Genomic DNA, 27,784 nt, shown 5'->3' on the forward strand with positions numbered 1-27,784 from the left:
GAATATATAATAAAACATGATTGACGTTATTGTGAAACTCAATAATTATGCGTAATTACTTACATTTATGTGCCTCTTTCGGTCTCCGTGCTTCCGTCTTCTCAGCTGGTGTTGTAGCTCCGCCTTCCCCTTCATTTCTAGTGTGGTCGGCGACCACACTTGTTTTCAAGGGGTGTACACCCCATAGCACTTACCCCTTACTTCTCAGTTTAAGGAGAATTCCCACTTGATTCTCGTGAGGGCGCAAAACCTAGGTGTAAGAGATAAGATGGGGCGGAAGGGGTAGAATTGTGACTCAGCCTTACTCCTCCGTCTAGCTGTGAGTGACATAGAGGTCTTCTTGTTGTAGCCCTGCTCTTTTACTCCTCGCTAGTTTTGCTAGTCGTTAACATCCCTGCCATTCTACTGCTCTGGTAGTTATGCCTTTTCTTGGTTCACCCCTGTGTGATTCTCTTACAGAGCCTCGCTAGTTTTCCTTTTTGCTTCTCCATTAGTGTCTCTTGTTAGAATTTGCTACACAGTGCTTATTTGTTTTTCCCTCCTTGCACCGTCGTCCTTTATGGTTTGTTCTTTCCACGATTTGTACTTTGTGTTTAGACCCTACTACCTGGCATTACCTTTAATTGTGTCCTTGCATCCTGGGGTAAACCCTAAACCAAATCCTAGCAAAACATAACGCTTTCTTTGTTTTTCTTTACTTTGTAGTGAAGGACGATTATCTGGACTCTGATGGTAAATAAGCATTTGTTTTACACAGTTGTAGAATAACTAGGACAACATTGCATTGAAAAGTAGCTATTTGTATCTGCTTTTAGACCAGTGCTTCTCAAATAGTGGGGCAGGCTCCCCTGGGAAGACGCGGTGAACTATCAGCAGAGGACGTGAGAGGCAGGGAGTACAAGTACTCTCAATGTTACTGCAGACCTGCAAACATGTACAAATTTATCGTAGTCAACATGCAGTTTGACTCTTGAATACGCTTGTATGCTTCACTGCTCTCCATTGTGTTGCATTTTCCTGGTCTCGGTTTCAAGTTCAGTCTGTACAGTACAGATAAATAAATAGATGTTATCAGTTTCTCAGTCGTATTTCAAAAGGGGGGGGGGGGGCAACATGGCCCCTAGGGGTGACAGGATAGAAAATAAATGAGAACCACTGTTTTAGACTAAAGCAGAGACGGCACGGTCCTGACTGAGTATATTCAAGTAAAAATACTGCATTTTTGTTTTGTTTTACTGTGAAAGCTGACACCGTGTATAACGAAGAGGATGATGTTTCCATTTTCATTGAGGATGATGAAGATGATGGTAAAAGTGCTTTTTATTAAAAAAGCAATAAACAAGGAATGACAAAGTGGTTAAAAATTGAAGGACAATTCTCAATAGTGACACCCCAGCTAATGACAAGGATGCCTGAGGCTGGAGCGCTACAGTTTGGTACTTAATATGTTTTAGCACTGAATAAGTAAGTTACAGTTCATGGGAAAAAATGACCTAATTCCACTTTTTCATCCTTGTTATTGACTGTGCAACACTGCTAGCAACACCTTTACATAGCAACAGTATAGTCCCTTTAAAAGTGTCCATGGTTACATTGACAGAGTCCATGTGTACGTAGTTTTCCTCACCAGTTCTCCTCCATCATCAAGAAGACTTACTTTGGAAAAGCTCCCAGTCTTCAGCAGTGATTGGAGGCTGCTGTGTGAGATCAATGTGTGTAGTTGACTTTCGTCTAGACACGCACGCACGCACACACACACGCCAGTACACACACCGCCTGTCTGTCTTCCAGCATTTAGCAGGGTCGTCCACATGCGGCTCTCTAAGCACACTGAATGTCAAGTAATGATCTCTGCTTGTTTTTGTGCACTCACTGAACTGACCACCACTGGAGCACAACACCAGCATGCTCCTGAAGGACTGTGTGTGTGCGTGTGTGTGTATGTGTGTGTGTTCTTTTATTTGCTACTCTGTTTATGCAGATCTACGCCCACCCGCCACCGCCCCACCCTCTTGCATCTAACCTCGTTCCCTGACTTGCCTCCTGTGTGCTTCTTTCCGCGTTTTCTCTCCATTGATCTAATCTGATCTCATCATCCAAATGGTCATTTTGCTCGAAAGGCCACTCGCTGTCGCCACGGTAACCAACTGGAACATACGCCAGTACCACTGTAACTCAAGTTTTGTTTTTGTTCCCTTGCATCAATGCTGATTCAGGGTTGTGTTCAAACTTTGTTGTATAGTCACCCCTCGCTACATTGTAGTTTGAACATTGCAGTTTTCCAAACATTAATTATTTTAATAGATGATCGCAGTTTTGCGGTTCACTACGGCCTAGTATCAGTCCGGAAATATACATATTTAAGCAAGTTGTGCATATTTTTCGCACAAGTTAAGAATTTTCAAGCATAAAAATTGCCAAATACACTACATTATAAGCCATTAAGGCCACAACTTGTGAATGTAGTATTCTACATTGGCAATAGGTGTCAGTAATTGTTCGATGAGACCACCTCCGAAACACCAGACTTGAACAACTGGCTTTTATTGCAGATTTAAATGATCTTGCAACAGGCACAATAATAATAGCATAATAATAATAATCATCCATCCATTTTCTATACCGCTTCTCCTCTTTAGCGTCGCGGGGGCATGCTGGAGCCTATTCCAGCTGACTTCAGGCGACAGGCGAGGTACACCCTGGACTGGTTGCCAGCCAATCGCAGGGCACATATAGACAAACAACCATTCACACTCACATTCATACCTATGGACAATTTAGAGTCACCAATTAACCCAACATGCATGTTTTTGGATGTGGGAAGAAACTGGAGTACTCGGAGAAAACCACGCACGCACGGGGAGAACATGCAAACTCCACACAGAAATGTGTGGCCTGGGAGAATCGAACCCAGATCTTCCCGATCTCCAGACTGTTACTGTGTTGGCCAACATGCTAACCACTAGACCACCGTGCGGACCAATAATAATCATAATCATAATAATTACAGGGGTTACTGCTACAGCCATAGTGCACAACAAGCTAAAGCTCACATCTGAACCCCCAAAGTCACGTCCTGTCTGGCATCAATTCGGCTCCCCTGCAAGGTGAAAGGTCTTAAATAGCTTATTTTCTCTGATTATACCTATTGGGTAATACGAATGTAAAGGTGACAATATGGGTGCTATTTCATGTCTAGATGGCTCTAATAATGTTTAAAAAAACTAATTTAGAAGATCATAAACAGGTTTTCTATGCCATAACTACGAAAATATTCCATTTATAAAGAAGGAATCCTACTTATCGCCACCGAGTTTGGAACCAGTTAACCGTACACTAAAATGATCAGAAATGGGATGTAATAACCGATAAATTATGTGGAGGAAACTAGTGTTTAGAAATAAAGCAGGGACAAGTGACACAAGTAAAACAAGAAAAGATGCTGTTGTACCACATTTACCGAAGGCTAATTTGCAGGCATTTCACTACAAAATACAAGAATGAAGTCCATCGCAGAACATACCACCGAGCCCTATGTTTAATGCTATTTGAGGCACAGCACCGCCATGACTATGCCAGCTGCAATAGCAGGGATACTGGGCATTTTTTGATATTTATCAGGCATATTAGTATCTTAATTAGCACTGGAGCACATTTAATATATTTTTAATGTAACCTGACCCTGAGGAAGAAGGGATTACTTTCACCAACTGAGCATATTTTTCCTCTGATTTTTGCACAAACAACGCCTGTCACGACCATCTGTAGTCTGAAGAAAGGCGCATAGCACAAAGCCAAGCCCACCACTTCATCGTCTGTGTCTTTTGCCAGTGTACAGTGTTCATCTTCCTGCAAACACGTACACATCTAAATTCAAGACTCCATATAATGCACTCCCGTGGCCATTTGATCTTAATACTACAGACTGCAAAGACAAATGTCTTGATTTTAGAGATTTTGCTGGCATTTGTCCATGATTTTGCTAAAATAGCTTATTTTTTATTAGATCTTCAGACATTCTGGGTCAAAAATCATCACAACCAGCTGTAGTACAAAGAAAGGTGATATGCAAAGTCAAGCATATCACTTTATCTTATCTAATTGTATCTGTTTTCCCAATATAGTGCCCCCATTTTCCTGCAAACACGTAGACATTTGTGGTCAAAATCAAACCCGGTGTGAGGCACAGCAGCATATCATGCACAGCCATGACTATTCCACCTTAATACTGCAAAGTGCACAAACAAATTGTAGGGATTTTGCTGGATTTTAGCATCTTGATAAGCTTTAAAGCACATTTCTCATTTCATCTTGTCCATGGGCAATAACCTGACTCTGAAGAAGAAGGGGCTTATTTTTGCATATTTTTCATTAACGTTTCACACCTTCCGGCTGTAAAATCATTTCTGATTTTCAAAAAGACACCCATCACGACTGGCTGTAGTACTCATTTTTCAGCAAAATCAAACATTTCAATTCAAAAGCAACTGAAAACTGCAAAAAGAAATGTTTAAATTTTCGAGATTTTGCTGGTATTTATCATGTATTTTAGCATCTTGATTAGTGTTTGTATTGCTTTCAAGACCGAGACACATAATCCTGTGAATTTTAGAAGCCAATAGCTTGAGCCTTGCTTTCCCTTAGTTTACTAATGTATGTGTACTATTGTATGTGTTAATTGTATTTACAAACAGTGGCTTAAAGGTTACAAACAAATCAAAGCTGTAGGGGGAGCCCAGGAGCACAAAAATCTATTGCACATTTGGGGCTTTCTCCTCATGGCCATAGTGGTGACACCTTTAAGAGAGTTCCTTCAGTATCATGCTAGCTAGCTCGGGCGCACAAGCACATTACATGCACCTTCTCTCTCCACACGCCATTATAAATCTTGCAGACAGCCGTGAAAATGAAAACCAGCACAAGTAACATTGCGATTAGACATTCACAAACATGATTAATGGGGTTGCATTGCGCCCGCTGTGTGCAGAATACCAACGCTGCAAATGGCTGCTGCTGTGATCAACAAAGGAGCAGCAACACAGATGTTTTTATTCTATGTTTACCTTCACACAGGCTTGGCGCGCAGTCATTAGGATGACAGGGACTAAAGGTGGAAGCTATTGAGCAACAGCATGAGAATTGCTTCTTGCTGGAAAATATGCCACTGTGTGCAATATGTATTGGCGGACATACACTTTGTATTGTACTGTATTGTGCTTTGTGTTTGCTAACCAAGTAGCCCGTGGACTGCACAAATGAAGCCATGCATAATACATAATTATTTTGACCGTGCAGCTTGTTGTTGTTTAGACTGCAATGCATATGCATCTGTGCGTTACCAAGCAACAAGTCCTCGCAGCTCTAACAAGACAGAAGTAGAAACGATCAAATAGTGCATTTAGCGGCCTCCAAAAAGCCATTTGTTTTCTCTTTCGCCTTCATGGCATGTCTATGTGATTCTTCACAACGTTGCTCAATTTTTCTGCTTTTTATCGTCTTCTGGCAAATTAACTGGGATGACAGCCTGAGTGCTAAGTGTGGAATTAGAGTCAATATCAGCTTTAGCTTTCCACTGTGAGCCCAGGGAAAATTAATTAACATCCACTGTCTGGCTGGTAATAGTACAGTATGAAAGTTCCCCCAGGATTTTGCAGGCTTTTTTTGTGGTTGTTGAGGCCTAAGAAACCTGATTTTGCGGCAGCTTTTTCACAAAGTTGTGGCAAAAGTTGCAATGTTTTGAGGCATACAGTATTTTTTTCAATAACATTGCATCAGCTTGTGATTTATGAATTTCTCAATGTTTTAAGTGTTCATTGTAACCTTAACCCCAAAAAGCAGAGGAACAAATTTAACAAACTATTCTTTATTTCGCTGAAGTTTTGCAATGGAAGTTGCAGTGTTTTTTCAGGTTTTTGTTGTGAGAAAATTGTGGGAGAAAGTGAAAGTCGCAATAAATGGATATGATTTCATCTATGTGTAACTATAATAAGAAACAAAATACCAACTTTTTTGAAGAATAAGTAATTAATGAACAAATATAAAGAACAAAAAGACCGACAAAAGCATCTTACCAACATGGCGTACAAAACTGTGCAAATATGCTTTGTTCAGCCTCAACAAAGTACATCCATATTCCTGTAAAGAAAAGACCAAAAATGTTATATTAGCCTTCACATGAGAAAAAAATAAAATGAAAACTTTCACAGTTAAAAATAATTTAGGCTGAAGATGACTAAACAATGCAAATACTCTGAAGGGACGTTAAATAGTTGAGGGTTGTGCTCAGTTTTGTGAGATACTGTACAGCAGTGACTCTCATCTGGTGGGGTGGGTAGGTAAAAAAACAGTGTAACGACCCGATGTCCGTGAACGCACCTCGCGTTGTGCTACCCGCTTTCTACGCCACCACAAGGTGCGTGCCATGTTTGTGGGTGACTTGTTCAAGCTTGAGTGGAAGGGGAAGGACTCCGAATGTGGACTTCCATCTGTCCAGCTGACACACAGCTAGATAGCTAGATATCTGCTGGAGAAGAGCGAGGCATAAAGCGAAAGCTCACGTTGTGTTGCATGGGGAAATTCCACAATGCCTGCAACATGTTCAAAATTTTGCGCCCTCTAGACAGCCACGTAACCGTTGCTAACAGTCTTTTTACATTAAAATTAAAATAAATAAATGTAATTTATTAATAATTTAATAATATATATTTGAGATGTTTACATAAAAGACTTCCACAACTTGGGTCGCCACTTGTCATTGAAGGGTGTTGGTGGATCCCGCAGCCAAACCAGTTGAGAACCACTGCTGTACTTGGTTGAATTTGCGTGAATTGGCGCAATTGCAACATCGCCAAACACGTCCAAGATGCAGGTAAATGTCCATCGGGGAAACTGGGGTGGCAACAGTGAGCAGGGACAACAGGGAAGTAAACAACCAGGACACAAACATAAACAATGCTATCAGAGCTATGTGAACTGCAGTGCTATCATTACAATCACATTTTAACAGCAGCTTCATGGTTTAGTTTGCCTGTTTACTGAAAAAGAACTATTCTCAAACGTACAGCTCCCAACCAGTTGGCACAGCTCCTGACTTTATTTTAAGCTATGTTTTTTGTTATATTTTCTTTTTTTACCCTTTTTTTTTTGCACTCCTCCTTAATCATCAGAGGTTATAAGTTCAGTAGACGTAAATAATCTATTTGCTTTAAACAACATTAAGTCATACCTCCGCTTGGGGTAGTGCAAGAGGCAGGAGGCACTATACCTGTACTATAATTACAGTCATTTATTGCGGTTATTAGGTTCCAGACCGATCACGATAAGTGAATTTTCGCTAAGTAAGATTAATAAATTGAATATTTTTGTACTCAGAGCATACAAAACCTGTTTATGACCTTCAGTTACAGTGTTCAACCGCTACATCGCGGTTCACCTGTTTCGCGAAGTACTTTTTTTTCTAGCAGCGTATGAACGGGCATTGTGTTCTGCGTCCTTGTGGTGTATTAGAGTGATCTATCAGTGCTCTGTTGTATGTGTCTGTTATTGTATTTACTACTGCTACCAGTAGAGGGTGTTGTTTACTCATGTGAGAGTTGAAGACTCGTCTCAGTATGTGTTTACGTGCCTTACGAGTATATTAGGAACCCACAGTAGACAATAGCAGGCTAAATATAGAGCCACAACAATCTTTATTGGCTAAGGGAGAACCCGCCCATTCTGTGTCCTGATTGGCTGTAGACCATTGTCAATCAATCTCCTTTGTGCCGTTTCCTGTTGTGGTGAATAGTCGCTAGCTAACTGTGTGAGCGGCTTAATAATCGCCAATAAACAATAGAAGAAGAAGAAGCAGCAGCTAACCGGCTAAATGAATCTTTGGTTCAAGGAGTAGGACAAGAAGGAGGACGACGGCAGGAGCAATATATTTTAACAAGGATAAAAAACGCTACAGCCGAACGGCGCCAGGACAAGGCACGGCCAGAGGAGTGAATATGCGTGAGACGCTTAATAATTTCTTGTGTTCAACATAGTAGATTGATCATTAAAATTCAAACAAAAATTTAACTTTGAGAGTGTTTAACCAAGAGAAATGTGATAAAATGTTAATACCTGTCTGAGAAAAGTGTATAAAGGGTATTGTGAGGGGTTTTACAGTCTTAAAAAATATAAGTCAAACCTGTCTATAGCGGCCATCAAAGGCAAACAGCAAAAGTGGCCGCTATAGACAGGTGGCCGCTATAGACAGGTTAGTGGCCATTTTGAATTTGTGCGCACATATATTAACATGTATTCACAAGAGACATGGGGGTTAACGCTCTGTTGACACATAAACAGGTAGGTAAATCTAGGTAACAGCTTGGTGAGGAAACTAGTAATATCAATAACAACAATGAACCAGCGCCACACATTCAACGGCGCTGGCTTTTTAGCCGCCACAAATGTTAATTGCTGCGCGGCCACCAGGCATGAAGTGGCTGCCTCTTCCTCCCCGGAGAAGGCACAGCCCGCCAAATAAGAGCGCAGGACAGGGGACGCTCACTCCTGTCCTGCAGAACGTCACAAATTTCCATCTTTGATTTTTTTTAAAACACGATTTTAAAAGCAAGAAATAAAAATTTTAGTGAACGAGCCCGAGGATATATGTACAGGATACGCGTGAAGCAGTCATGAATGGGTGTGTGCGTGAACAATTGAGTGCGGAGGAGGTGCGAAGATTGTCGTAAACTAACAATACCATCGCTCCTTTCTTATTGAATGGGCTTCTAATCTCTAATTAGTCGGCAATTAAGTGATATTTTAGATGTTTTATTCAGGTGTTTTGGCTATTTTAGAATCTATTCACGGCACTGCAAAGTGGGAAGATTACCGTTTTGGCCGTCATTGAATCTTTTCAGGGCGGCATTGCAAAGTAAGAAGACGGCTTTTTTATGTCGAGCTAGGACTCAGTAATTAAAGTCCACACACGACGGCTTCATTGCTTAAAAAACAAAACTTTTTCGTGCATGAAGCTTCTGCTTGAGTCGGCATTTTGGCCGCTATATGCGGTCAGATATTGACCAAGGGAGACAAAATGGGTGGCCGCTGGCCGCGTTAAACAGGTGACCACTATACACAGGGTCTAAAAACATACATTTTCTGCAGGGGATTTTTCAGTGGCTGCTATAGGCAGGTGGCCGTTCTATACTGGTGCCCGCTAAGACAGGTTTGACTGTATAATAATTGTAAACAAATAAAGTTGGCTGCTTCGCGGATTTCACTTATTGTGGGCTATTTTGGGAACCTATCCCCGCAAAAAACAAGGAAACACTGTACATTACAGCCCAGTAGACATTAAGTAACACACCTTTATACTCTTATTGCCTAATAGAAACTGCTCAAAAAAAAAAGGGAACACTTAATCAATGACAACGTCAATCACACTTATGTGAAATCCAACACAGAAAAGCAACACAGGTTGACAATCAATTTCACATGCTGTTGTGCAAATGGAATAGACAACAGGTGGACAGCAAGACACCCCCAATAATGATAATATTAATAATAAATTTGATTTCCAGCAATAATTTTTTTGTGATTTTGTTGTCAGCACATTCAACTATTTAAAGAAGAAAGTATTTCATAAGAATATTTCATTATTCAGATCTCGGATGTGTTACTTTAGTGTTCCCTTCATTTTTTTGAGCAGTGTAGTAGACATGATAAGCAATAATAGGACATAATAACTCACTGTTAGCATTGGGAAAGTTCCTTGTTGTTGCAGTATCTCAAACCTAATGTGGGTCGATCGCATGACATTTAAAAAAAAAGATGGACATCAGCCAATCATTCATCCTCACTATGATGTTTGTCAGTTGATTGATATACAGGACAAACAGTCTGACGTGAATCTGGCATACATAGATGTACACTTCAACAATACTGTTAGCTTTGTTTCCACCACATTGCGCACCACTTAGGTTACTGGATCTCTGGAGTGACACAAGAGATGGCTGCCAATTTAACCATGGCAATCTACCGAGCTAACGAGTTAGCCGGCAATTTATTTATTCTAAATTTAAGAATAGGTTTGAACTGAGTAGGGAAGAAGGACAAAGTAAGAAGCCAAATAGCTACCACTTCCACCCTGAATGGGAGGAGAACTTGTTTTCCATGGCTGCAAGTAAAGGTAATGTAATGTTAAGGAATGTGTGATCAATGTAAGATTACTGAGGCTTACTAATAATGAAGATTACTAATAATTGACTAATAATAGGCCGTAGTCATCCACGAAACAGTGATCATTTATTAATTAATTTATGAAAAACTGCAAATAGAGAGAGCGATGTTTCAACGGTGATATAGTGAGGGACGACTGTATACACACTAATTTCTTCAAGGTGATAGGTCTGTTCGTTAGTCTTTATTCATGCTTGAAAGGAAAGCTGGTGCCAGCAACTCCTACAGTGGTTTGTACAGAAAAGCGCGATGGTAAATGGTCTTTCACATAGCGCTTTTCCACCTCCAAGGCACTCATTTGCTTTGACACTGCTAGCACATTTACCTACTGATGACGCAGCATCACGAGCAACTGGGGGTTCAGTATCTTGCCCAAGGACACTTCAACACGATTATGAGAGGACGGAGGATCAAACCCACAACCTTCAGGTTGGGAGACGACCACTCTTCCACCTGAGCCATGCCCCCCAGATAGATAAGTTTATATTGTGTATATATATTGTTTATATTGTATATATTATATATATTACATTTATATTACAAGTTGTCAATAGTACTTCAAATCAAGGGGCCATGAAAAAAACTTCCAAAAACGTCCAAAAAACGTGTTCCACTATGTATTACACTCCCAAATCAGCATGCAATCACTTCCAACATATACTGTAAGTTATTTGGCTTGAGAGCCTTTGAATGGTAAAAGCTTCCAAGTTATAGTCAAGGTCATAGAACACATAAAAAATGTAACTGGGCTTGTGACATATATTGCACTATATGGTGTAAATCCAATCTAAGTATGCATCAGGCTTTGGTTCATTGAATGTTTTTTCTCTGTAGTTTGTGTTCTCCTTCATCACGTCATGTATTTTGTGAGCGTATGCAGTATCAAAAGCCTAAGGCAAGGTCGTTGATGTCACAGTTCACGCCGTCAATGGGGTGCAAAGCCCCGTCCACACACCTCACTGCTCCCTGTAGATCACACCACCTGTCCTCCTACGACACCATCATTTCCTTGTGTTTTTTGTTTGCTTAGCCAAGCTGGCAATCGCTCACAATTAAAATCCCAGCTTCCGTAACATATTCCTTTTTTTGCACCCACCATACTGGCAGCCATTGCAGAGGTCATCAGTTTATGAATAAACATGCAGAGGAAGAGTGCTGTTTATGTGCAGATACAGCCAATGGAAAGAAACACTGATGGTCTTTTGACAGCATGACAACAGATGGTTCCTAGCAACAACAAGCATTTGTTGTCTAGCGCAGTGATGCTTACTTTTTTACTGTGAAAATATGCATGGGATGCCGGAACATGTTTTATTATTTTTTTATAATGATATCTAGTGGAGGATTGGTCATTTTTACACCATAATGTATTAACATCAACCAATGCATGTGGTAAATTACTGAAAATATTTACCAGTGGTCAACATATCAATTACAAGCAATAGCCAAACACTGGAGTTAATTTTGTATCACATTAGGCTGTGTCATCAGTGCTCAACCATCCATACAATACAAACATCACAATTATACAGTATCTACTATTACATTTACACTACAGTGGAACATCTAAGAAATAATGGAAATATAAATAATCTCTTCCAGGGTCAAGCTATGGCCATCATAATGTTATAAGTAACAATTTCTTATTCTTTTCTGTGGATAAGGTCAAAATGATTGAGATGGCACTGGAGTCTTGCTTACTTTGACAACTTCTGGCGTATTTTATTATTCTTATCACATTCTGGCTGCTCGTTCTTGTGGAATACATGTCGCAAAAAGGAAAAGAAAAAAACCCTTTGATTCTTGCTGATTTACGGCCCTGTGAAGTATATCTTGCGCGATGGCAGCAGTTTGAACTCTGAAGTTGTGTGTGATTTTCAAGGTGTATTTTTTCCAAACTTTGTGGAAATTGCAAATGTACGATCTCAGTCGCAAAAAAGCCAAAGGAAAAAGGAGAGTCGATCCTGATGCTTACTGCTTTAAGGTCTCGCAATGTGTGCTGACATTGTGCGCAAAGCTGGCAGTTTGAACAAGAGGCTTTTCTCCACTCATTTTTTCAGAAATTGCAGCTTGTACAATCTCAGGGGCATTTGACTTCAGAGGTTGCACTAAAAAGGTGCAGCTCAAGCATCTCGAGCACCAACCAGTAGTTTACAATGTTGAAATTTAAAACATTTTATGAGATACTGACTTTGGGGGTTTTATTAGTTGCAAGCTATAGTCATGACAATTATTAAGAAATACATTCTTGAAATGTTACACACTGTATGTACTGTAAGGTCTGTAGAATATAAGTTTCACTTTTTGAATTGAACTGCTGAAATAAATTCACTTTTTAAAGCTATTCTACTTTACTGAGATGCACCTGTTTTATGATCCACTTGGAATAAGGCACTTGGAGTGTTACTATGATCAAGACATGCATCATATTAATTGTTATTATATTATTATTTTTCATTTTACCAATGTCATATTCAACCCCCCGCTGTAAAGTACATTTATTTGCATACTCTACAGACTTTTCAAGTACAATAGCTATAGTGACTGTTATTGGTGTTGTTAACAAAAACATTTAAACATTTTGCAAATACATATCATTTACACTGGGGGGGATTGAATAATGTGGTATGTAAGTGTAAAAAAAATGATAAAATATATAGAAATAAATTGTATGTATTTATTTGTTTATATTTATTTGGGGTTTTTATTTGCACCCAAGTCATAATGATGTTATTATTCTACTCATCACAGTGAATTATTTTCACAGCTAAGTTATCTTTAGAGCCGGCCTATGGTAGCTTTGTTCTATATTGGTCTCCACTTGAGGGTCAAAGCAAGGAGAGATGGAATAAAAAGTAGAATTTTTTTTAAAGCCTGTTCTGGAGGGAGGAGATGAGGAGAGGAATCCCTCTGAGTCATGCTTGGAGTTTTCCCCGCCTTCGCGTCTGCGTTCCCTTCTTTACTCCTGACTCCACTCGTCATTCATGAAAAGCTGTTTGTCGTCGTCGTCCATTGCTGTGATTTATTTACCTGTCTGCTTTTCTCAGTCTGTCTGGGCTGAATGCAGATGAGGCAGCACCACTCCTCATCGCCTCCTCTGCAAAATATATCGGCTCGTCATCCTCACTTTTTTGATCCAAGCATTCACTCATTTCTGAATCATTCACGCATCGTATTGTTGCACTGATGTTTCCAAACCTCCTCCTCCTCACGCTTCTTCTTCTTCTTCTTCTTCTTGTGTTTCCGGTTTGCTCCCCTGAATACACTTCTGCTGTGTGTGTGTGTGTGTGTGCGTGTGCGTGTGTGTGTGTTACACTGAATGGAAGTGAAGTTTAATAAAGAGAGCAGGCAAGCAAATCTAATAACAGCTCCATTCTGCTTATTGGATTTTTGCTCTCCTCACTCAACTCGCTCGAACACTTTGCTTCACGCGCGTGGCGACATGGCAGCAGCTGTGCACTGCTAATTGAGAAAGGACTTACTCAGCAACTTTGTTCGTGCACACACTCAAACACTACATTACACCACAAAGAAGTCACGTTGTTTCCTTAAGCAAGAGCAGGGGAAGATACAGGTGGCATAACTTCACGTGTGGTTAGAAATGTATTTTCCAGCACTTTTTTTTTTTCTAACACCTTTATTTACTCATCTGCAGAGAGCACCAGGTGTTTACTTGACTTGTGGACACAAGGTAATTCTTTAAAGAAAAGAAGGCTAACACCACATAATGAAATCATTTAATAAAACATAAAATCATTCTAAAATCATTCCATAAAATTAAAAAGTCATTAGAAGTGAAGAGTGCAGATAAAATACTCCCAGTTGTCATATCAACAGCTATTTTCAGCCTGGATTTGAACACGTCCCACATGACAGCTTGGAATTGAGTTTGTTTTCTTTTCCTTAGTTTCCTGTTTTGTGCTTTTATTTTGGTCTTTCCACTTTCTGTTTTTGCACCACGGGCAGCAGCAGCTTTGCTATGACTGTTTAGCGGCACCTGTGTCTCATTAGTAATTAGTGCTTCTATTTAAGTTGAGTTGTGTGCTTTGGATTATTTTCTTCTGTTGGTTGTGCTAGATGCTGATGCTTTGCTACGTAAGTTTTGGACCTCTGCCTTGTACTTTGTCAAGCCCTGGCTGTTTTTTGGTTAAAGCTATTTCTTGTGCCTTTCCTGGTTTTGGTGCTTAAATAAAAATCCTTTTTGACTGCACCATGCCATTGCATTCTGGGGTAGCGCCCTGTGCTCCGAAAGCGCAGGAAGCGACAGGAAGCCAATGCAGAGACTTGAGCACAGGACTAATATGGTCGTATTTCCTGGTTCTAGTCAGGACTTGAGCAGCAGCATTCCGGATGTACTGCAGCTGTTTTATAGCTTGTTTAGGTGAGAAGGCCGTTACAGTAGTCTAGCCTGCTGGAGACAAAGGCATGGATTAGTCTCTCTCAATATGGCTTACGCGATTCCCTTGATTTTGGCAATGTTATTCTGGTAGAAAAAGCTACCAATGTTATTGATATAATGCAGCTGTTCAAGTTCAAGTTTGAGGCCATTATTAACCCCTACATTTCTCACCTGATGATTAGGTTTTAGAGTGCGTCAAGGTGACTGACTGTTTCTGTATGTAAATGGTTGTGGAAAGGTTTTATGGTTTAGTTTATTTTATACATCCTAAAAAAAATTACAATAAGGAACATATGATGTATTTAGACACATTCATTTTCATTGGTTGGTCAACGCAGAATTGCTCTAATGGGAATTGTACAGTGGAACCCGGGGTAGCGTGTTTTTTGGTTAACGTTGAAAATTTGTGCCAACATTTTGCGCCTGTCATGTAATTAATAAACTGTCTGAGTCCAACTGTGTTCTTAATGTATTTTTATCACAAAACGTCCTTTCCTGTTAGCATCCTATTAGCTAGCTAACAAAATGGCAACCACAACCAGAAGTACGCTACATTGTGGCCCATCTATGATGTCATCACCGGTTGACTCAATAATGTTAACACAAAACACGTTTTTTAGTTTTACAATTATAGGTTTAAATTCTTAAAACAATTATAATTGCATACAAATTATGAATAAATAGGAAAAATCGACATTTAAGGTTACTTTTACCTTCATTGAAGACGTGACTGTTCCCAAAGAAACGATGTGGCAGCAAGATCAACACCTGTTTTGTCATGAGTTATTTTTTGAGTCCAATAGTGTTTCTCACCTCATTTATCAAATGCTGGTACTAGCAACTTTCTTTGGCTCCATTTTGGGTTATTGAGGTGAGAAACACTATTGAATTCAAGAATAACTTATGGCAAAACAGGAAGAGGAGGGTGTTGATATTGCTGCTGCATCATGTCATTGGAAACAGTCACATCAAGAATCATGTCTTCAGTGAAGGTAGAAGTAACTTTAAATATTAATTTATCCCATTCATTCATCATTTATACGTATGTACGGTATATGCATTTGCAATTGTTTTCTGCATGTAAAATAAAAACGTGTTTTGTGTTAACATTTTTGGCTTTCTGGAATGGATTAATTGGATTAATTAGACTTCTTATGGGGAAAATGGATTCAGTTAAAGTACTTTCCGGTTGGAATCGGGCCTTCTGGAGCTAATTGACGCTAACCAAGGTTCCGCTGTATCAGTGTTACAGTGCAAGTTTCTAACACACCTGCTTGAACACTGCAAGTTTGCACTTGTGGCACAGCGGGTTTTAAATGTCGCATTTTGGGCTAGAAAATGAATGGATAAATATTGTTGTCTGCGCATCCTGTACGCCTTGTTTGTGGAGTGTATTGTGTAAGCACAGGGGTTCGAACATTCTCAAACGTGAAAGGCGTCACAGTTACTTGACATAGCACTTCAGATTTTGTTCCAATTCCTACTAAATTATTGCCAATAGTGGAAAGTGATACGATGATGTAGGATAATGCACCACCATTGTACAATTCAAATAGCAGCAGTGGATTATCATGCGTCATGTTTCCATTCAAACTATATGACAAAAAATATTAACATTTTGGACAACAAATACCTTTTGTAACAAAAATTACAGTTGCTCCTGATGCTCCATCATCACTGAATTTTCCCTCCTGACACTGCTAAGATATTACATAATGCCAGCCGAACTGAATGCAGGTCTTTGTGTTTTCTGGCAGTCGAATGTTAGTGTTTGCTTCACCTATTGTTGTATGCAAAAATGTTTCGATGTCCTCACCTCCCTCCTTCATTCATGCAAGGCAATTACGCTCACATCGTGCGTGTGCATGTGTGTGTGCGCACACTGAGCATTTAGAGGAACAAAGATGCTGAGATTGCTGCGAGTAAATGAGTGACTCAGCCTGATGCGATAACGTGAAGTAATGGCAAAATTTAAATGAGCTCAACTGGTTTTTCAGCACGCACTCACACACACACACACACGCACACACACACTTATTGCACTGACACTTGCAGAGCGAACGTGTGTGTGGGTATAAATAGCTGTGCAGCCTCACAGGTGCTCTCGCCGAAGAGTCGTGACTGACTTAAGCAAGGGCACAACTCAAAGGAACAATTCCACACACACACACACACACACACACACACAATACTTTATCAATCTTTTCACTACCCAGCGGAGATACACATCTTTTTTTGCCCTCTTTGTCAGCTTGTCTGTCTTAATCATGTTCACATCTCTTTGTCATTGTTCAGTTGAAGCCTCTGTCACATTTGTCTCCTTTGTTTCATTCTCGGGGGATTTCTCTTTTGTGCTGCTGCTATTTCCTATCTCCCCTGTAACTGTACAGTTGTACTGTACGAGCACACAATGTGTATAATTCTCGATGGTTGGAATACACGTAGGGGCTTATTGTGTCCTGATTGGCTTCATTACATTATATCTTCTCAAGGGACAATACTTTAGAAGTGAGACTTGGATGTATTTTATAATATAAGATAATAGTGTCTTGCCTACAGTCAGTCATGATGGTGGTTGAGTGCATGAGTGCTGCCAGCATTGGGGAACTGTGGTTCATCAAAGGAAAAGATGAATTCCAAGATGTACTGTGACACTGAAGCAGAAACTGGGCCGCATGGCAGTTTTCCAACATGACAAGAAGCCCAAACACCCCTCCAAGATGAACTGCTTTGCTGAGGAACATGAAGGTGACGGAGTGACCAAGTATGTCTCCTCCACAACTGAACCCAACTGAGCACCTGTGGGGCATCCTCAAGTGTCACATCTACCAGCTCCATCAGTGATGTCATCATGGAGGAGTGGAAGAAGATTCCAGTAACATGTGAAGATCTGGTGAATGTCCAAGAGGATTAAGGCAGCGCTAGATAACAATTCAAGATTCAAGATTCAAGAGAGTTTTATTGTCATGTGCATGGTAAAACAGGTAGTTATACTATGCAATGAAAATCTTATTCTGTTCATTCTCCCACGAAAAGAAATAAAACACAAGAAAGAATAAGAACATAAGAAACATAAACACATAAACATATATACCAATAAATTAAGCAACAAAAACAGAAGAGACATTAATACAAATAAATAATACAAATAAATAAATAAAGTGCTATGAGTGTGTGCGTGTGTTGCGTGCGGCGTGTGTGAGTGCTTCGTTGAGAAGCCTGATGGCCTGTGGGTAAAAGCTGTTTGCCAGCCTTGTGGTCCTGGACTTCAAACTCCTGTAGCGTCTGCCTGACGGTAGGAGTGTGAATAATGAGTGTTGTGGATGTGTGCTGTCCTTGATGAGGTTGTGTGTTCTGCGTAGGACGCGAGATTTATAAATGTCTTGCAGTGAGGGGAGGGCTGCCCCAACAATGTTCTGTGAGGTCTTGATCACCCGCTGGAGTGCCTTCCTGTCACGTGTTGTACAGTTACCGTACCAAACAGTGATGGAGGCTGTAAGGACACTTTCCATAGTGCATCTGTAGAAGCAACTAAGGATTGTGGTGGACATGCCAAATTTCCTCAGTCATCTCAGGAAGTACAGTCTCCTTTGGGACTTCTTCATAATTTGTTGGGTGTTGTGAGACCAGGTGAGGTCCTCGCTGATGTGTGTGCCAAGGAACTTGAAGGTTTTCACCCTCTCCACCTCAGTCTCATCAATAAACAGGGGTCTATGCGGCTCCTTTTCCCTTGTTCTTGGGTCAATGATCATCTCTTTAGTCTTATCTGTATTGAGATGGAGATTGTTAGCACGACACCAAGCTATGAGGTCCTCCACCTCTCTTCTGTATGATGTTTCAACACCACCAGTGATCAGGCCGATGACTGTAGTGTCATCCGTAAATTTAATGATGCTGGTGTTGTTCTGGGAGGCCACGCAATCGTAGGTGAAGAGCGTGTAGAGGAGCGGACTCAGCACACACACCTGTGGGGTCCCAGTGCTCACAATTCTTGAGCTGGATGTGCGGTTGTGGACTCTGACTGACTGGGGCCTGCCTGTGAGAAAGTTAAACACCCAGTTACAGAGGGAGGGAGACAGGCCAAGTGTGAGGAGCTTATTTGTGAGTTTGTGGGGGCTGACTGTATTAAAAGCAGAGCTATAGTCTATAAATAGCATTCTGACGTATGTGTCCTGGCCCTGTAGGTGAGAAAGGGCTGTGTGGATGGCAGTGTTGACTGCATCATCCGTGGACCGGTTCTGGCGATATGCAAACTGTAAAGGGTCCACAGTGGCCGGGATGCTCTTTTTGATGTGGGTCATGACTAATCTTTCAAAGCACACAAAGCACAATGGTGCTCACTTCAGACATACTTTCAACATGTTCATTGTGAGGTGTACTCACTTGTGTTGTATTTGTACAATAATGTAAATCCAGTATATCCAAGTTTCATTTCTATAGTATTGTCCGCAGTTGCTGAAATATGAGGGGTGTACTCACTTTTGTGAGATACACATGAGGGCATAAGGCAAGGAAGGAATTAGCCAGGCATGAACTGACTTGCAAAGAATAACCAAGTATTAAATATATACAGTATAAAGCAACACAATGCACTTATTGTGCTGCCCCCCAGTTTACCTGTGGATTACAAGTCAGCGTGACTGTTGACTTCTCAGTGTGCAGCGAGAGAAGCAATGTGGTGTCCGATGAGGTGTTGATTGGCTTCCATAGTGAACTGTTGTTGAACTCTGTGAAGAGATCAAGTAACTGGGTGGGGAGAAATGAATGGATTATTTTGCCAAGTGTGCTACTGTATGTTCACATAATCTATCTAACCTGGATTTTTTTTTTTTTTTAAGATGGATAGGTTGTCATTTTTTTAGAACAGGCACATTTTAAAAATTCCAAATGGAATGGACTATTGCACGTTTTCCATTGCAGTTCTGTGAAAAATAGAAACTCCAAGGAACTAAATGTTGTTGTCTACACGCATGCCGAGCAGATACCATTTAAGTGACGTCAATCCCATTTAAGGATACACAGCAAGAAATGGCAAACATAAAGAATAAGGTGACTGTATTTTGATTACCAAAAAACAGCCCTACCGACAATGAGATAGTCAAATGATACTTAAAATGTACTCAAAATGTATCTGTATAGATAGAAAATTGTTATGTTATAACCAAGGACACAAACATTCAAAAAACGGCACGAAAATGATTTCCAAAACAGAACAACGCAGGACAAGTGCTTAAGTTTTGGAATGTAACCAATATTTTAAGGAAGAATGTGCCCTCAAAGAAACCTCCGTTGTGAACGACGTCCCCAATTTTACCAGACTTCAAGTCGGCAAACGTCAGAGATTTAACTTCATGCATGTTTTACTTTTTCTTTGGCTTTTTGCGGCTTTTTGGCAACACTGATTCCAAAAGCTGCCCACACGGCTGCCTCTTAGGGATTACGTCACATTCATCAGACTGTCCTAATGAAAAACAATGAAAACCAGGACATTTTTATGACCTTCTAAAGATCCAGGGCGACCATGACAGAATTTGGGTCCTGGCGAAAAAGAGCCGATAGAAACCGTTTAGAAAAGAGAAAGACTTAGTTGCAAGATAGATCAACAAGTAGAAGAAACAACTTGATAACGCTAGTATGTTGTCCTGTTCTGATAAAACTGCGTTGAAACCACGCCCCTTTCTCCACATGTATTCCTTGAAGTTTCTTCTGATTGGGTGCCTTGTTTATCAAATGTGAACAGTGATACCAGTCAGTGTATTCTCACCAGACGGTCTGCCTCACAAGGTTGCAGCATTCGTAGCTAAATCCAGATATGGATCCGTCACGGGCCAATAAAGAATAAACGAAGCCAACCTAGAGGATCAATCAGAGGTTTCACCTTTGCTGTCATTCCTGTCAAGCTGACAGAACAGAGCGCGTCCGACACACTGCTACAGCGTGAATGGACACACCAGCAGAGAGCATTCGTGTTCTAGGCAAGGAAGGATTAAAGGTTTGAAAAGGAGCTTCTCAGGAGTTGGCCACGGTAAAGTTGTGTTAAGCTGAGATCACAGAGGGTGGATCAGCCTGTGCTGAGTGTCATCTTTTACTTCGGGGAGTCGATACACAACACGCAGGGCTTTCCCTTTTGTTTCCATTGACGGAAGAGTGGAGAGTCATATTGTACTTTTAATGATCACATTTTAAAGCCTGGAATATTTATACTGTTACACTAGGAAGTAGCTACAGCACATTGCAGCAGGTACACATTTTAACCCCGAAGTATGTTTCTACAACTTGTCACGCAAAACTAGAAGAAGAAGAAATGCCCCATAATCACCAATGATTCTTTCAACTTCATTGCAATGGTTACGAAACTGGGTGGATGTGAAAAACGTACCATATTTCCTCAAATAATGGCCATGTAAGTCCACTTGAACATATAAATGCCTCACCTCAAACAAATGCATCCTTTGTCCTCTTGAGAAAAATAACAAAAACATATGGTGCCACTAGGGGACTGTAATTACTTTTATTATGACACCTGACTCAACGATGTCGACATATAGTCTGGAGAGAAGACTTGGCATCTGTAAAGCTGACATACTGTATGTCTTATAACAATAATAATGGTAATACAGTAATCCCTTGTTTATCTCAGTTAATTGGTTCCAGACCCAACTTTGTTCAGCGATTTTCCGCGAAGTAGGATCCCTTCTTTATAAATGGAATATCTTCATAGTTATGGCATAGAAAAGCAGTTTACGATCTTATAAATACAGTTTAAACATTATTATAGCCCTCTGAAATATCACTCATAAAGTCACCTTTACATTCGTATAATCCAATATAGTAGGCATAATCAGATCAAATAAGCCATTTAAGATATAAATAAGACTCGTGCTCTTGTGTATTGCAATAAATGTCTTCCAGACATGTGGACAAGAAGCGACGTCTGCGGTTCAGAGTTGAGTGTTAGCTGGATTACGGCCACAAAAGTAGCATGTGTTGTTTTTATTATTTTAATATAATTAATTTAAACTTGCAATAAAAGCCTGTTGTTCCAGCGAGCAAGTCTTGCGCTTGTCTCACTGAGTAATTACTGACACCTAGTGACCAATGTAGAATACTACAATCACAATTTGAATGCAGCTTTTTAAGTCGTTATACAGGTAGTTGTGTTTTAGTTCATTTAGCCATTTTTGTGTTTAATTTAGCAGAAAATATGTAGCATCTGCTTCTATGTGCATATTTTTTTATAAACAGTAGGCCGTATTCAACTACAAAGCAGCATGATTTATTAATACATTTTGAAAAAACGTGTAGAGTGAAGCTGCGGAATTCAAACCGCAATGTGGCGAGGGTCGACATTCTATTTTAGGTGCCTTTAATGTCACTCAAGGTATCCCTGGTGGTGTAATGGTACACACTTCTGCCTTTTATTGCATCAGGAAGGTCATTCGGCATAAAAACTAAGCCAAAACCATTTGTGCGATTGACTCGCTGTGGTGACACCCCTGACAGGGAAAAACTAAAAGTCACTCCATGTCACCTTGCAGACTGACAAGAACAATGTCAAATACAGAAATAAAAATAAAAAAATACTGTAAATTCCTATGAAACGATAAAATACAGACAAAATGTTATTCTCACCAGTTCTAAAGACTAAGTTTGAAGAGGTGTTATTAATATTAGTTTATTATAAGACACACAGTATTACTTTTGGTAGCATTATTTGTGGAAAAATAGAAGCCATGAAATTGAATATAATTACATAATTGTACAAAAACACTCTCTGCAGATCAGTCAATAAATGCACCTGGCCACTATTTGTATTAATAAGGTTATTAGCAAGCAAATACATCTATTACCATGCAGAGGAGGTTGTGTGGGAAAATAACATTTACTGATGAATTAATAGACAGTGTGCATGTTACTTATGCATATCATTGCAGACATGAATACTGTGATTTCATGAAAGGAGCGGCTCACAGCAAAGATACTGACAACTGTGTGTTGGTTGACATTGTGTGTTGGAATCAGGATATTGTATTTATCCCTTGGGAAAAAATGGTTTCTTACGAGATGGTTATGCATTTTTTTAATGTGGACCCGTGCAACAAAGCATTCCAGACTTTTTCCTTGTTATTATTATTAGCATGATACACAGGACATCACACGGATGGACAGGTGGTTTAACGCGGACTGTGATGTCACTAATTGAGTGCCTTGTGTGGCGCCCTCAGGTTGCATCACCCTGACATTGTCCACGCCAGAGGAAATACACTGCATCATTTAGCAAGCTGTCTGCTGGCTGCAACATCATACTGCCGTATCTTAGCAACCAGTGTAGAAGGAGGGCTTATTCAGGCAAAGCTTCACTTCCAGCTGGTGCGTGCGTGTGTGTGTGTGTGTGTGTGTGTGTGTGTGTTTGTTACCTTGCTGGGATAATGGATGAATGTTGTAGAAATGAACGTGCTGGCTCAGTCCTGTAGGGACATCAATATCAACTATGCATTCGTCTCTAATTACCACAGCGGAACTTAGACAGAATCTTTCTCTTTCTCCTTTCTTTTTTTTTCTTTTTACTTATTTTCTTCTTTCTTGTCCTTTTATCTCTCTTTGCACATCATACACCTCAGTGCTAATAGTTCCATTAGTTACACAGCCTTCCCACACTTCAGACTGCTGTGTTTAATCATTAGGAGTGGGTCAGCAAATCCAAAAATTCACTCTTGATTCGGCACAAGCTTTGTCTCTTTGTGTGTTGCCTCATTACACCGAAGTTTCTTCAAACGGGCTGACGACAGGAAAATACACACAGGACACTTCTTTAGGCACACCTGCACAATCGAAAGAGATCCTATGAAGGGCAGAACTATTAAGTCTATACTAAAAAGGGAGAAAATATAAAAAATATGACAGTTCAGTTTTCAGTTCAGTTTCATTTCAAGTTGTAATAGTCATTAAAACAAAATATTTTTACAGAAAATAATATCATATTAAGTGTAAAAAGAAAGATTTTTTTTTATTTTGCAAGAAAAACAGCAGAAACACGAGAAAGGTGCATGATATTAGAAGAAAAACATTACATGAAAAAATATTTTCAAGAATGAGTTATAGTTTTACAATAAAAGGTCGTAACATTACCATCTTAAAAAAGATGTGGTTTTACACATATTGTTTGACAGCAATATGTGATAGAAGTTCTTATTTGGCAAGGAAAAACTTACAAGGAAAAGTTCTATTTTGGACGGAATATACGTGTGATCTTACATGAAATAAATCATTATTTTATGAAGAAAAAAGCTGTATCAGTGATTTTATGTCAATAAAGTCAGAAGTTGACAGAAGTTTACCTAAATTGCCTAAATTTTGACTGTCACTCATTAAAAATCCAACATTCTCTCTCACTCCAAATTTGGTGATTTTTTTGACACAGCGTTTGTACAAGATTGTAAAAGTGTACTGTACCTAATGTTGTGGCCAGTGCCCATCCACTGCGGTCCAACTCTTGTCTTTCCTCATTCTGTGTGTTGTCTTGTGTCCTTTTTCACCCTTCCACAACCTCCCATTGGCAAACACAGCCAGACTTGTTTGACGATCATGTGCAGATTTAAATCTCTGCTTGTTGTTTGTGTGTCCAGTGTTGAGTATAGGAGAAGGAGGCTTCTGGGAAGGCACTGTCAAAGGGAGGACGGGCTGGTTTCCTGCAGATTGCGTGGAAGAAGTTCAGATGAGGCAGTATGACCCACGGCTAGGTAAGACGCACATATGAACACTGCACAGAAATGATACTGATTGATTGATACTGACGTTACGGTAACAATGATTGCCGGTACCGATCAATGTCAGGGATGATGAATGTGTCATCAGTAACACATTAGAGTTAAAGCCTTTGTAAATAACCACCAGAACGGCAGCTTAACACAACCACGTCGCTGTTTAGACTGTAACTGCATTAGCAGATGGCACATTTGGTTTGTTGTTGCCTCATGGGAAGCAACACGTAAGGCCTGATCAACAACATCTGCTCATCATGTGACAAAATGTAGACACCCTGTCTTCATGGCTGTTTTGTCCAGTACCATTTCCTCAGCAATTTGTCCATTTCCCCTCATGTTTTTTGGAGGCTTGCACTTTCCTAAGTTTTGCGTTGAGAGATGAAAAAGGCCGGAATCCCTAAACACTCGATTTAAATGCATTGTTGAGAAAGGATACAAAGCGGCGGGAAGGAGGAGACGGATGGAGGTGGGAACTCTACAGGACAGCAAAGTGGGGACAGCCGAGCGTGTCTTTGATGGTTTGGATGGTGGTGTGCATTTGAGTCCATGAATGAAGATGGACAAGGCAACAACTGAAATCAAAGATTAAATATCCGACATGTGTTATTTTATATTTTAAATACCACACACTTTCTATGTTCAAAACAGTTGATCATTTTTGGTCCGGTTACAATGGACTAGAGTTTGTGTGCTCTATTTTGGACTTTTGGTTCTGTGCTTTTACTTACGTAGTTACATCCGTTTCCTCTTTGGACTGAATGCTTCGCCTTTACTCTTGTTACAGGGAGTTGGGGAGTGCACCTGTCTCTGATTTGTTATTCGTAGGGGTATTTGGTATTTGGTATGCATCTGTACCGAACCGAAGGTCGGGAGAATCAGAGTGTAAAGCTGGAGGAGTGGTCCGGCCAACACTCCCGGCTCTTCCCGCTGTACATTCTGGTTCTCCCGATAGCCGTAGGTGGCGTAGGAAGCCAGTACTCCCATCTTGCAACTGAAGTGAGTGAGCTTCACGAGCCTCTTACGATGCCTATCCACGTTACGTCCCCAGTGAGTGAAATGTACGACAGCCTTACATGAAGCACACCTAGCACGCACGAGTCGCACGCCGCATTCACGATCTAAAAGCTGCCAACGGGAGGGGTGAGTGGCAAGGACGTGGGTGTCATGAATCACTTGCTACTTAAATACGACACACTAGCAATCTCTCTGACACCCTACTTCTTCTACGTGCTGACCAAAGCCAAATTTCCCAAAAATTGCGGAGCCTGTGCGTGTGGTAACACGGACTGTACGTTGGGATGTAAGGCCTGCTTTAGACACAGAGCAAATAAGACTTGCTGAATGAACATCTTTTTCTTTGATGATGTATATTTTTATACCTATTATTAAATTTGGTAGTCAAGTTAGAAATCATAAAAGTTACCATACTCGCCTCTATTGGTCTGGCTGGTCAAGTTTGCATCCTTCTTGCAATTTATCCAAAAACATTCCAGATTTTACGTAGATTAGACGGGATTAGACCTTCGTGAGGCAGGTTCGTTTTACACTAGTGATGATGTGTTGTTGCCAGACGAGCCGGCCGGCGCCCTCGCTAGCTAGCCGGCACGTTAGCATTCTCGTCTTCAGCCATGGCAAGTTATGGAGCGTGTACGACAATCCTCTTGCGTTGTTTATAAGACACTGTCACAATACCCGGTGCATGTCTCCACAATCGATTAAGCTAAAGATTTATGGCTGATTATTATCAATACAGAAGGCTTCTTCCGGTGCATCGGAATCGTTCCCTGCTCAAACCGGATATCCGGTCGCATCGGTTTATCATTCACATCTCTACTATTTACCAGTGCTCATGTAAAACTATTATAAAACGTTGACCATGAAAAAATACAAATTTCTGAACCAGAATTACATACTGACTATAAAGTTAATTAGCTAATTGATCATGTTTAGTATTTCAAGTTAATACAGTAGGGGGTACATAGCTTCAAACCTAATATCCGAAGGGGTACGTGACTGTGAAAAGTTTGGGAACCACTGTATTCAGGTCAATATGGTATTTTTATTATCTTGGTAAATACATATTTTTTCATTACAGACCTTGTGTGGAGTTTACATACTAGAAGACATGACAGTAAATCGTGGGCTGTTTTGATATTTTTTATTTTGTGGACCAACATTTTTTAAACGACGTGTACATATATTTAAGGACAAAACTTTCTCTCAGCTTTGTGTTATAGATGACAAAAGGGCATGATTATTCATTTAGTATCAACACATTTCAGCTTTCTTTTTTCTATTTTGTTATTTGTCTTTTTTTTTTTATTTCTAAAGTGTGTCGCAGGCCATTAAAAACACACGTATGTTCCTATATTAAGCTTCATTGTTCTATGGAGTGCTTTGTGCTGCACGCAGTGATTGAAATGAAGCAGCAGTGGTACAGTACACTTTTTACAGAATAACACTGAGGCGCTGCAAAATTAATCTCTTCCTCAGATTCATCAACTGTAATTTAACAACAACACAAGACAAAAACTACACACACCTACACACAGACAGACAATACTGAGGAAGACGTAAACCCACACAGCTTTTGTTTACCTGAAGCAAGCCATTGAGGCGTCACTGACAGTTAGGCCAATATGTCTCAGCCTAGTGAAGCAGGGAAGACAAGTTAACCCTCTTTCTGGCTCTCTTTTTAGCTCTTACCCGTCATCCCTGTAAAAAGGAATGATAGACCCTTGGAAGTCAAAGAAGGAGGTCGCTGCATTTGGAGGAAGCGAGTAGGCTACTCGAGATTTGATGGCGCCCTCCGAGCTCCGTGTAGCCAACCATTTATCTCCAGTTGGTGCCTGTGGGGGGGTGAAAAATGGCAGCTGTGATGGTCGAGGTGAAAAAGGACGAAACAAGGCGGGAAGAAGGCGTGAACAGGCTGATGGACAACATGTGGGTGCAGAGCAAATACTATTGATTGAGCTCATTAGGAGTGATGCAGTAGTTGGTGCTAGCTGTGTTTGCTATGTTTGTTATTTGGACTCATTAAACATGGAGTCATGGCCTCAGTACCTGCCGTCCATCACGTGCTCACACTGGCGGCCTGTATGAGAGCTTAATGGTTTACACGTGCTAATGGAGGGGATAATTATGTGGGCTTGAACTTGTCTTGGCCCTTCTAATGACGCCTGCAAAATAGCTGCAGGCCACTCATTTTCACCGATAGCACAGTTAATCTCTTGGCTGCAATCTGCTGGGATCATACAGACCGCAAACCCCGCCCTCCATCCTGCTGTCAACCAATAGGAAACAATCAGATAAATGAAGCGCCGATGCCTTCATTTTTCACAGGAGTACTACACCTGCAGCCTTCGGGAGCATAATAATTTTTCTCGGTGATGGAAAAAGCAATACAGAG

General features: G+C 40.4%; 1 protein-coding gene across 27 annotated transcripts in view; it reads left to right on the plus strand.

Moving 5' to 3' along the window:
• Nucleotides 1-27,784, plus strand: part of shank3a (SH3 and multiple ankyrin repeat domains 3a) — a 255,764-nt gene that overhangs the window by 183,732 nt on the left and 44,248 nt on the right. For 22 of the 27 annotated variants that reach the window (XR_008570334.1, XM_054775512.1, XM_054775513.1 and 19 more), the window contains 3 exons: nt 706-732; nt 1,245-1,307; nt 24,238-24,351. Coding sequence is in view for 26 of the 27 variants with exons in the window: in XM_054775512.1 (XP_054631487.1) it covers nt 706-732; nt 1,245-1,307; nt 24,238-24,351 (204 nt within the window). In the remaining variant the exon portion in view is untranslated. The remainder of the gene's footprint in view (nt 1-705; nt 733-1,244; nt 1,308-24,237; nt 24,352-27,784) is intronic. The other 5 variants (XM_054775521.1, XM_054775522.1, XM_054775525.1 and 2 more) reach the window with 2 other exon arrangements.

Source organism: Dunckerocampus dactyliophorus, chromosome 5 (genome assembly GCF_027744805.1).
Source record: "Dunckerocampus dactyliophorus isolate RoL2022-P2 chromosome 5, RoL_Ddac_1.1, whole genome shotgun sequence".
Taxonomy (NCBI): domain Eukaryota; kingdom Metazoa; phylum Chordata; class Actinopteri; order Syngnathiformes; family Syngnathidae; genus Dunckerocampus; species Dunckerocampus dactyliophorus.